Below are 12,887 nucleotides of genomic sequence, written 5' to 3'. Positions count from 1 at the left end.
CTATTCCTAATCTCAGCCCAAACTACCTCAGATGGCAAGTCCTCATCCATCGTCCTTTCCACCACTGTAATATTATCTTTGACAAGCAATGCCACACCTCCCCCTCCTTTATCCCCACCTCTGACCCTACTAAAACATTTAAACCCTGGGATCTGCAACAGCCACTCCTGTCCCTGTTCTACCCATGTCTCCGTAATAGCCACAACATCGAAGTCCCAGGTGCCAACCCACGCTGCAAGTTCACCTACCTTATTTCGTATACTTCTTGCATTGTAGTATACACACTTCAAGCCACTTTCCTGTTTACAGGCACCCTCCTTTGAGATTGGTGCCATGTTCCTAACCTCCCTACACTCCAGGCCCTGCACCCTGAAGCTACAATTTGGGTTCCCATGCCCCTGCAGAGTTAGTTTAAACCCCCCCCAAGAGCACTAGCAAACCTCCCCCCAAGGATACTGGTGCCCCTCAGGTTCAGGTGTAGACCACCCTGTTTATAGAGGGCCCACCTTCCCCAGAAAGAACCCCAGTTATCCAGATACCAGAATCCCTCCCTCCTGCACCATCCCTGTAGCCACGCATTTAACTGTTCTCTCTCCCTATTCCTCGACTCTCTATCACGTAGCACAGGTAACAAACCAGAGACAACAATTCTGTTTGTTCTAACTTTGAGCTTCCAACCTAGCTCCCTGAAAGCCTGCCTAACATCCTCAGCCCTCTTCCTACCTATGTCGTTGCTGCCAATGTGGACCACGACTTCGGGCTGCTCCCCCTCTCCCTTAAGGACCCGGAAAACACGATCAGAGACGTCACGTACCCTTGCACCTGGGAGGCAACATACCAAACGTGAGTCTCTCTCGCACCCACAAAACCGCCTATCTGTGCCCCGAACTATCGAGTCCCCAATAACTATTGCTCTGCTGTTCTCCACCCTTCCCTTCTGAGCAACGGGGACAGGCTCCGGGCCAGAGGCCTGAACCCCATTGCTTACCCCTGGTAAGTCCCCCCCCTACAAGTATCCAAAACGGTATACTTGTTCTTGAGGGGAACGGCTGCAGGGGGTCCCTGCACTGGCTGTTTCCTCCCAGTGCCCTTCACTGTCACCCATCTGTCTGCAATCCTTGGAGTTACTACTTCCCTAAAGCTCCGATCTATGACCCCCTCTGCATCCAACTTCTGCTCCAGTTCCCTAACACGGTCTTGGAGGAGCTGGAGATGGGTGCACTTCCTGCAAGTGTAATCAGCAGGGACAACCATGGCATCCCTCACCTCAAACATATTGCAAGAGGAACATTGCATTGCCTTCACTGCCATCCCTCTAAAAGTAACCTTTTAAAAAAAAAACTAGGTCTAAAGAATAGAACAAGCAAAATGCAGCACTTACCTACTTACCACAACAGGTCTTATTATTAGGTTAGAGGAGGAGGGCGGGTGGGAGGCACTACCTCTGTAGTGCCCCGGGTTCCTCTCCTGCGTGCTTTTATAGGGAAAAAAACCCACCCAGGTAAGCTTGCGCTACACCAGCTTCTGGGTCCGCTCCGCGCTTTTTTTTAAAAAAATCTTTCAAATTTAAACCTAAACAAACGTCACCGAGCCTTCAAGCAACCACTGCCAAACAGCCCTTACCTGCTCCGCTGAGAGAGTGAGCTCATGAAAAATTATTAGGTTTTATTAAAGCCAGGACTCTCAATGTTACCATGATTTGCACAATCGGGTTGAGGAAATTACCCATGTAGATTATCAAATAACCATATTAATATTTTCAATGTTTTGCTTTAAGGCTTTTCACAAGGGTTCCTGATAAATTTTTAATAGCTAAAATACATAGGATGACCTTTCATTTTGAGTGGTCCATGTCAATGTTTATGTCCCACAATGAAATCCTCCCGTTGTCAAATGCAAGCAGCATAACCTTCTATTTTTTTTCCCCACATGATTATTGAGATACCCTTGTTATGCATCTATGATAATTTGTTCAAGTAATCCTTATGTTTATTCCAGTGACATTATATTTAACAATTATAATGGACTTGACTTTGAAGTTTTAGTGTCACCTGGATTTTGTTTTGAATCAGTGAAAGGACAGTGGAATATTGTTTTATAAGATCTTAAGTCATATGTCTTGTAATAATTGAAATGTCTATGAATGTTGTTTATATCTTCCAGAAGGCATTTAATAAAGTCCCACATAACAGAATGTTGACTAAGGTAGGAGCCCATGGAACTGAGAGTAAATTACTGATATGGCCTGCAAATTGGTTGAGAGGCAGGTGACGAAAAGTGGAGATAATGGGTGGGTACTCAAATTGGCAGATGGGAGCAATGGCATTCCACAAGGATCTGTGTTAGGGTCACAATAATTCACAGTATTTATTAATGACTTTGGGATAGTAGCATAAAAAGTCTTATATCTAAATTTGCTGATGACACAAAGTCAGGCAGCATTGTAGACAGCATAGATGTTAAAATTACAAAAGGATATTGACAGACTAGGTGAACAGGCAAAATTGTGGCTGATGGAGTTCAACGTAAGCAACTGTGTGGGTATCCATTTTGGACTGAGAAAAGGATAGATCAAGGTACTTTCTAAATGATATGCGGTTAAATACAGTGGATGTCCAAAGAGACCTGGGGTTCAAGTGCACAGATCTTTAAAATATTATGAATGGGTGCAGAAAATAATTAATAATCAAATAGAACGTTGGCCTTTGTAACTAGAGGACTAGAGTTGCTGGATGCAGAAGTTATGCTGCAATCATACAAAATTCTGGTTATACCCCACTTGGAGTACTGTGAACAGATTTGGACATGCACCTTTGGAAGGATATATTGGCCTTGGAGGGAGTACATTGTAGGTCTACAAGAATGATAACAACTGCTGAAGTCCAGCTATAACAAGAGATTATACAAATTAGGCCTGTTTTCTCTAGACTTTAGAAGGTTAAGGGGTGAGCTGATCTTCAAGATAGAAAAGGAAAGTATTTTCACTGATTGGGGATTCTAGAACTAAGGGGCATAGCCTGAGAGTTAGGCCAGAACATTCAGGAGAGATGTTAGGAAGCACTTAAACACACAAAGGGTAGAGATTTAGAACTTCATCAGTTGTTAGTTTTAAATCTGATGCAGATACATATCAAGTCATATTCATTTATTTCTATTTGTTAAGCAAAGGCATTGAGGGATATGGGCCAAAGGCAGGGATATGCAGTTAAGCCACAGATCAACCATGATCTCACTGAATGGCAGAACAGGCACAAGAGGCTGAATGGCCTACTCCTGTTCCTATCTCCCTTTGTGTGGTACCTAGAGCTACTAGAGGACTGACTGTCCTCCTGAAAAATGTCCAGAAGAATTCTCAATACAATGCTTGAGGGTTAAGATCCCAGGTACATCTCCTTGTGTTTGGAGACCATCTGAACATCCACACTTTTTCTTTTTTGTAGCTTTGTAAAAGTAACGTTCACAAAAATGTTTCCAATGTGAATCATTACATAGAGAAATCCACCTTTTCCCTTTATTCAATGTATGTGAATGTTTATGCATGTGCTCTGAGATTTTAAAGTGCTAAACATTTAAATATTTTCATATTACAAACAAAATGTGTTGACCAGTTTTACGTCATCACTGAATACTTTTTGTTTATAATAAATCAATAATTTTGTGTTGAGGGTAAAGGAGGAAAGCGGGTGAGATGTGGCAATCAGGAGAGTAAGGGACTGAGATGATGAGCATAAGGGTCATAGAGTAAGACAATAAGTGGGAGGGTCAGGGAGGGAACCAGCAAGCAAACAGACATGACAAGTGGAAATGTTGAGAGGAAGAAGATGAACAGGAGAGAATCAGCTAATGGGAAGAGGAAGTGGCAAATGGGTTGGAAGCAATGAGTGCAAGAGAACCAAAAAGTAGCAGAGAAATGACAAATGCAAGACAGCAAGCGGAGAAAAGTGATAAGAAGGAAAGACGGTGACTAGAACAGTTAAGGAGGAAAGCATCGAGCAGCAGGCTTGGAGAGAGAGGAGGTGAGTTGTGATAGGCAAAAAGTAGAGAGAGCAAGTGAGCTAGAGGTGGGAACCTTCATCAGGACATAAGGTGAAAGAATTACGAAGCTATCCAGAGTTAGTGATTTATTTGGAGTTGTTAGTAAGAGTGGTAAGATGACTTTTGGGCAAATTAATACCACCAATCTAGCTACTCTGGTGTATTAATTTTGTAGAATTATTAAAGGAAGACTGATGCTAAAGATAGGGCTTTAAATTCATTTGTCGAGGATGAAGTATTCAATTGAAAAGAACTTTTAAAAAATTAACAAGAAACGAGAGAGCAGAGATGCAGGGAAATGAAGAAGTAAATGATAATCATAGTCTTTACCACAGAGGGCTATCATGGATGGACTATAAAATATACCCAAGGCCGAGATAGACATATTTTTAATCAACAAGAAAACCAAAAGTTATGGGGATAATGATAATCAAAAGGGAGGAGTGGAAAATGTAAGCAGAAGACCATAAGAACAGAAGCAGGGCCCAGGGCTCATCTGATAATCCTCTACTCCACCTTCCTGTCTTTTCCCCAAACCTTTGATTTTTCTTACTAATTTAAAAAACTGTCTATCTTGACCTTGAATTTTTATATCCCATCCATGATAAGCTTCTGTGATAAAGAATTTCACAGATTGAAGTGCAGCAGAAATTAGAATCAGAATGTGTAATTATGGTAAAAGCATAGGGCTTTTTACCTGAATGCATGCAGCATTTATAACAAGTTAAAGATGAGTTGACAGTACAAATAGAAATAAATGCATATGCTTTGATGTATTACAGAGACAATGGTTGCAATCAGAGTCAACATAATTTTGTAAAAGGGAAATCATGTTTGACAAATTTGCTAGAATTCTTTGAAGACGTAATAGGCAGAGTTGACAAAAGGGAAGTGGTAGATATTGCATAAATATAATAGCATGGTTTGAGGATTGGTTTGGACACAGAAATCAGACTCAGAATCAATGGATCATTTTCAGGATGGACAGTTGTAATGAGTGACGTGCCACAAGGATCAATCCAAGGCCTTCAATTATTTATCATCTATATTATGGAAAGTGTGGAAATAGATAAGTCCCCTAGGCTGGATGGGATTTATCCTCAGATTCTCTGGAAAGCCAGGGAGGAGATTGCCGAGCGTTTGGCTTTGATCTTTATGTCTACAGGAATTGTGCCAGAAGACTGGAGGATAGCAAATATTGTTCCCTTATTCACGACATTGAGTAGAAACAACACCAGTAAGCCTTAGTTCGGTTGTAGGTAAAATGTTGGAAAAGGTTGTAAGAGATAGTATTTACAGAGATGAATAAGGTAATTAGGCATAGTCAACACGGTTTTGTGAAGGGGAGGTCATGCCTCACAAACCTTACTGAATTCTTTCAGAATGTGACCAAACAGGTGGATGAGGGTAAAGCAGTTGATGTGGTGTATATGGATTTCAGTAAGGCGTTTCATAAGGTTCCCCACATTAGGCTATTGCACAAAATATGGAGGCATGGGATTGGGGGTGATTTAGCAGATTGGATCAGAAATTGGCCGGCTGAAAGAAGACAGAGGGTAGTGGTTGATGGGAAATGTTCATCCTGGACTTCCAATACTAGTGTTGTACTGCAAGGGTCTGTTTTGGGGCCATTGCTGTTTGTCATTTTTATAAATGATCTAGATGAGGGCGTAGAAGGACAGGTTAGTAAATTTGCGGTGGAGTTGTGGATAGTGCTGAAGGATGCTGCACATTACAGAGGAACATAGATAAGCTGCAGAGCCAGGCTGAGAGGTGATAAATGGAGTTTAATACGGAAAAGTGTCAGGAGATTCATTTTGGAAGGAGCAACAGGAATAAAGACTACTGGGTTAATGGTGAGATTCTTGTTGGTGTAGATGAGCAGACAGATATCGGTGTCCTTGTACATAGATCGCTGAAAGTCGCCACCCAGGTTGATAAGGTTGTTCAGAAGGTATACAGTGTGTTAGCTTTCATTGGTAGAGGGATTGAGTTTCAGAGCCACAAGGTCAGGCTGCAGCTGTACAAAACTCTGGTGCGGCCTCACTTGGAGTTCTGGTCACCGCATTATAGGAAGGATGTGGAAGCATTGGAAAGGGTGCAGAGATTTACTAGGATGTTCCCTGGTATGGAAGGAAGATCTTATGAGGAAAGGCTGAGGGGCTTGAGTCTGTTTTCATTAGAGAGAAGAAGGTTGAGAGGTGACTTAATTGAGACATATGAGATAATCAGAGAGTTAGATAGGGTGGACAGTGACAGCCTTTTTCCTTGGATGGTGATGGCTAGCACAAGGGGACATTGTTTTGAATTGAGGGGTATTAGATATAGGACAATTGTCAGAGGTAGTTTCTTTACTCAGAGAATAGTAAGGATGTGGAACGAACTGCCTGCAACTGTAGTAGACTCGCCAACTTTAAAGGAATTCAAATGGTCATTGGATAAACTAAGGATGAAAATGGAATAGTGTAGGATAGATAGGCTTCAGATTGGTTCGACAGATCGCCAAACATCGAGGGTTGAAGGGCCTGTACTGCGCTGTAACCTTCTATGTTCTAACTGGTAAAATCCTGACGCAACAATAGGAATATCCAGGGAGACAAAGATCACTGAGAAAATCCACAACCAATGAGGAACCACCCGAAACAACAGCCAACTCTACTCCAGGTGAGTCTAAGTAAATCAAGGTTTGAGATATAAATAAGCTGTCAGAAAGTAGAAGAACATGCACTTCAGTAGACACATGATGTGACAGAGGCAGCTACAACAATACCAAAGGATCCCACAGAACAGGGTATTCCCTGTTCCAATTTTCAACCAGGAATGATTATGTATGCATCGGTAAGTATGTTGGAGGAGGACCCACAATTGCCTTTTATCAGACAACTAATATTATGGCCAGTTCATAATCAAGTCAGACCAGAGGATATCCAGCCACATTTAGCCAAGCAACTGGAGAGGTGATGGCCTTGTAGTATTATCACTAGACTGTTAATCCAGAGATCCAGGTAATATTTTGGGCACCTGGGTTCGAATCCCACAACGGCAGATGGTGGAATTTGAATTCAATAAATATCTGGAATTAAGAATCTAATGATGACCATGAATCCATTGTCAATTGTCAGAAAAACTCAACTGGTTCATTAATGTCCTTTAGGGAAGGAAACTGTCATCTTTACCCGGGCTGGCCTACATGTGACTCCAGACCCACAGCAATGTGGTTGACTCTTAACTGCCCTCTGGCACTTAGGAATGGATGGAAAATATTGCCCATTCAGTGACACCCTCAGCCCATGAATGAATAAAGAAATGAAAACATAGAGGACAAACAGTTTGTCCCATCTGCAAGACCAGCACTAAAACAGTCCACAATAGGACATCACCCCAAAGGGAAAAAAAGCCAACATACATTTCACTTCTAAGAAGGAAGCACACATGTAGCACTAGTCCTGTCCATCCTTCAGGAGGGCAGAAATTAATGTTACCTTTAAAGTCTAGCCAAAAGAAATTTGGCAGGGAGGGATGTGGGATACATGTTAATAATTGATACAATGCTAATAACAAAAATAAAAGTGTGCATGTTAATGATGGGAAAAAGTAAATATTCAGGAACAAGATGACGTTTCGGTGAGGTGGGGTGCTAGGTTGTGTAGCATAAAGCAGCAGCTGAGAGCCATGCTGAACAAAGAGACCTTGGAGTGCAGGTTCATAGCTCCTTGAAAGTGGAGTCGCAGGTAGATAGAATAGTGAAGGTGTTTGGTACGCTTTCCTTTATTGGTCAGAGTATTGAGTACAGGAATTGGGAGGTCATGTTGCGGCTGTACAGGACATTGGTTAGGCCACTGTTGGAATATTCATGCAATTCTGGTCTTCTTCCTATCGGAAAAATGCTGTGAAACTTGAAAGGGTTCAGAGAAGATTTACAAGGATGTTGCCAGGGTTGGAGGATTTGAGCGATAGGGAGAGGCTGAACAGGCTGGGGCTGTTTTCCCTGGAGCGTCAGAGGCTGAGGGGTGACGTTATAGAAGTTTACAAAATTGTGAGGAGCATGGATAGGGTAAATAGGCAAAGTCTTTTCCCTGGGGACGGAGAGTCCAGAACTAGAGGGCATAGGTTTAGGGTGAGAGGGGAAAGATATAAAAGAGATCTAAGGAGCAACTTTTTCACACAGAGGGTGGTACGGGTATGGAATGAGCTGCCAGAGGAAGTGGAGGAAGCTGGTACAATGGCAACATTTAAGAGGTATTTGGATGGGTATATGAATAGGAAGGGTTTGGAAGGATATGGGCTGAGTGCTGGCAGGTAGGACTAGATTGGGTTGGGATATCTAGTCGGCATGGATGGGTTGGACCGAAGAGTGTGCTTCCATGCTGTACATCTCTGTGACTCTATGACTGTAGAAAGACTTGCTTCAAGATAGTCAGATAGGAATACTTTCCTCTCTGTACATAATTCAATAAAAAATTCTGATTAATAGCCCTCCTATGAACACTTACAGCACCCTCTCTGACATCCTCACTTCAATCTCCCTCTCCCTGGAACTCTCAATCCACAACCCCTCACCTCCCCACCCGCCTTCACCCACCTACGTGAATGCCTGGGTCTATTGGAGATTCTGGGCCTTGGATGGATGTAGTACCAGCAGCAGCTCCACCTCCTTATTGATGCTGGCAGTCAAAGAAGAAGTGTCAGCCTTTGACTGGCCAATGGCTCTCCAAAGGCTTGGTCCCAGGGAAGGCTCACCTCTGCCCATGAATTTCCAAACTCTCCAGACTTTGCTCCTGTTCCTATCGCCAAAATATCCTCCAATATTTCAGATATCTGTGCTCATCTAATTGTGCTCTCTTCAGCACACTCAATTTTAAGTGCTCCGGTACAGGCGGGTATGCCTTCAGCTGTAAAAGCTCCAAGCTCTAGAATTATCCCATAATACTCTTTTGCCTCTCTCCATGAATACACTTGTGCCAGACTACTTCTTTAACCAAGCTATCGGCTATCTGCTCTAATATTATCTACTGTAGCTTGATGTAAACATTTTGTTTTTATAATATTACTGCATGACACCTTGGGATATTTTATTGTGTTCAAGGTGATATATCAACATAAATAGCTGTTGTTGATAGTAGCATGCAGATTTTTCAATACAAAATGATTATATTTATCCACCAACTTGTTATCTGTTACTTAATTACTTTGTTTGAGTAATGACTAAAAGGACTGAGTAGTGGCAGTGGCTCCCAAAAGTGGAGCCTGAAGTGAAAAAAAAAGTAACTTAATTTGTGTAAACCATTTGTTAAGCCACAGCAATCCTATAAGAATTGGAGTCAAGCAATCCCTGCTTCTGCTCTGCTCTGTTCTGCTCCTCACTAACTAACTTTATTCAGGGCTCTACAGCATTATTAGACTATGAAGGGTGTCTAATGTTTATTTAGGACATCCGTCCAGGTCGCCTCAAAATTGATTGAAACCAATATGACACTAGAAATACATATAGTGCCCTTGAGGTGAGGGATATAGCCTATGAAATAGATAAAATTTCCTCCTTTTGATGCCTGGAAAACAGCCACAACGAGGATCAATTTCTATTCCTTTCTGCATTTCCTGCAAATTATTTCCATTAAAACTTTCTATGTTCAATTCTATAATGAAAATTCTTCTTTCTAACATTTCATGTTGTTCTTAGACCCTCCTAGTGTAAATGGTTCAAAACCAAGAATAGTCAGACACTATAATTACCAGGAGACTGACTTACTTACACCAATTGTCTCATTATTACCATGCATTCGGGAAGTTGTAACATAAAAATACACGATTTTGGATAGAGTTTATGGTTTAAATAGGGTCCGAATTATAGCTATGTACCCTTAACAAAATATCATGCTGCTTCTTGCTGTTTTTGCCTGACAACCATGTGTGATATTGACTGACAGGAAACCATTTCGAATATATTAAAAGTTTACAGATTAGATTAGATTAGATTACTTACAGTGTGGAAACAGGCCCTTCGGCCCGACAAGTCCACACCGACCCACCGAAGCGCAACCCACCCATACCCCTACATTTACCCCTTTTACCTAACACTACGGGCAATTTAGCATGGCCAATTCACGTGACCTGCACATCTTTGGACTGTGGGAGGAAACCGGAGCACCCGGAGGAAACCCACGCAGACACGGGGAGAATGTGCAAACTCCACACAGTCAGTCGCCTGAGTCGGGAATTGAACCTGGGTCTCTGGCGCTGTGAGGCAGCAGTGCTAACCACTGTGCCACCATGCCGCCCACCAATGTATCTGCAGAACATACATTTCTCCAAAGAGCCATATTAATTTCCTGTAACACTTGCCTTTTATTGCCTTTTATTGCTATATCTTTTACATCCAAAATTAAACATCCTTGGATTTAAGATCATAATAGATTACAGACATACTTGAATTTTAGTCACTGAGATCATGGGGCAGCGGGGAGATCCAAATTTTATTCACCAGAATATAAACGTCCAGTTCTCAAACAATTCTGAAGCCATGGCCTCAGGTGATTAAGTGCTTAGATTAGATTAGATTAGATTAGATTAGAGTGTGGAAACAGGCCCTTCGGCCCAACAAGTCCACACCGACCCGCCGAAGCACAACCCACCCATACCCCTACATTTACCCCTTACCTAACACTACGGGCAATTTAGCATGGCCAATTCACCTGACCTGCACATCTTTGGATGGTGGGAGGAAACCGGAGCACCCGGAGGAAACCCACGCAGACACGGGGAGAATGTGCAAACTCCACACAGTCAGTCGCCTGAGGCGGGAATTGAACCCGGGTCTCCGGCGCTGTGAGGCAGCAGTGCTAACCACTGTGCCACCGTGCCGCCCAAAATGGATGGGAAATCCAGTCATGGCTTTTCCTAAGCTGGCAGGGATGAGCTTGCTCCTGATTTTTCAGCCAATAACCAGTGCCACCTCCATAAAATCCAGCTTTATGCACATAAACTATAAACTGTATCATTATTAAATAATACATAAAAGGAAACCAGGTAATGTAAGGTATGTAAATGCCTGAGACAGTTAAAATCTGACTGATTCTGGTAATACACCCTTACATTTCCTTATTTATCCAACTCTGAAATAAAACAGATACCTGTCAAATAGTTCTCCTCCTGTGACCAGTTCCAGAACCAAATTAATCTCTGTTAGAGTCTCAAAGATTTCTTTCAGTCTGATCTGTAAAATAAATGAATGGATTATTATTAAAACTATTCATGAAAAGACAATTATTTAATATGTTTTCCTACCTATCTATTTATAAAGATTTCAACAATTTTGAATTATACTGTTTATACTGGACGCGGTATTTGCCATTCTCAACCGCTATCCGAACAGAACCAAAATATAGTGGATCATGGTGTAATACATTTAATACCATGGTACAGTAAGGCTTGGGTTGTGCTCGAGGTTCTTTGCTTCCTAATTGTTCCTACTGGGAAACAATAGACAGAGTTCAGATCTTTCACACAAATTCAACAAATGAACAGGAATGCCTCTTGTCCATTCTCTGATACATCACTGTGGTTGCTTCAAAATCATAAAGGCAATGGATTATGAAAGGGCTTACGTATCATTCTTTCTGGCGAAAGATAATGCCAGTGTGCAAATTAAAACCACAGAGGAGACTATTAGCACCAAAGGAAAAATTGAGATTGCAGTTAATGAAAATAGCCCAAACTAATTTCCAATAAATCTTAGGAGGTTAAAACATAAATTATTAAAAGGTCTATTTTAACCTTGTCCACCTGGTGGGAAACAGGTCAGGTAGTCAAAGTGTGGCCCTACTCTTCCTGGATCTTGACACATTTACAGTCATCACCATTTTAGCTGTGAGTTAGTGGAGGTGCTTTTAACAACTTTGAGAAGGCCATTGAAGACATGCCTCAATATATTAAAACGTGGGGTTCCAATGACATAATTCAGACTCTGATAACATTTTTACTGTTAATCCCAAAAGTAATCTGGCAGTGTCAGAACCACTGAAGACTAGCATTAAGCAGGAACTTAGCCAGAAAAGGACAAGGTAAATTGAAAGGGTAAATTTTACATTTTTCTTTTGTGGGCTACAAGAGTAGATGTACACCTCCAAACCGATAAAGAAAACCTGAGCCTCCCACTGCCCTTTGCTTCAGTCCCCTCCCCTGACGACGAGCAGTTTGGACATACCCTTTATGATTAATGGTTGGAACTGTCCCCTTGAATTCCCAGCAGTGATCTCCCAGCTGTCGTTTGATAATTCCTACTGGGCCTAGACAGGAATCATAGTTGTCGCATTGGTGAGCACTATGCAGTAAAAGTGCTGAACCTAGCTTGGCACCCCAACCCTGCTCAAAAGAAAGCAGATATGCCACAAGTTCAAATGAGGTCTTTTAAAAAAGTATATGTCAGACCATAAGATCATGGGCTCAGCGGTTAGCACTGTTGCCTCACAGCGCCAGGGACCCGGGTTCAATTCTTGCCTTGGTCAACTATCTGTGTAGAGTTTGCACATTCTCCCCATGTCTGCGTGAGTTTCCGCGAGATGCTCCGGCTTCCTCCCACAGTCTAAAGATGTGCAGGTTAGGTGAATTGGCCATGCTAAATTGCCCGTAGTGTTAGGTGTATAAGTCAGGGGTAAATGTAGGGAAATGGGTCTGGGTGGGTTGCTCTTCGGAGGGTCGGTGTGGACTTGTTGGGCCAAAGGGCCTGATTCCACGCTGTAGAAAATCTAATCTAATCTATACAGGAGCATAATTAGAGCTGAAAATGTGTTGCTGGAAAAGTGCAGCAGGTCAGGCAGCATCCAAGGAGCAGGAGAATCGACGTTTCGGGCATG

At 42.2% G+C, this 12,887-nt stretch overlaps 1 protein-coding gene across 5 annotated transcripts in view; it reads right to left on the bottom strand.

Moving 5' to 3' along the window:
• Positions 1-12,887, bottom strand: part of camk4 (calcium/calmodulin-dependent protein kinase IV) — a 161,457-nt gene that overhangs the window by 60,026 nt on the left and 88,544 nt on the right. For all 5 annotated transcript variants that reach the window (XM_043710559.1, XM_043710549.1, XM_043710532.1 and 2 more), the window contains one exon: positions 11,166-11,248. In XM_043710559.1, the coding sequence (XP_043566494.1) occupies positions 11,166-11,248 (83 nt within the window). The remainder of the gene's footprint in view (positions 1-11,165; positions 11,249-12,887) is intronic.

This window comes from Chiloscyllium plagiosum, chromosome 2 (genome assembly GCF_004010195.1).
Source record: "Chiloscyllium plagiosum isolate BGI_BamShark_2017 chromosome 2, ASM401019v2, whole genome shotgun sequence".
In the NCBI taxonomy this organism is placed as follows: Eukaryota; Metazoa; Chordata; class Chondrichthyes; order Orectolobiformes; family Hemiscylliidae; genus Chiloscyllium; species Chiloscyllium plagiosum.
Note: the sequence above shows the minus strand (reverse complement) of the source record. Positions and strands in the feature narration are given on the sequence as shown.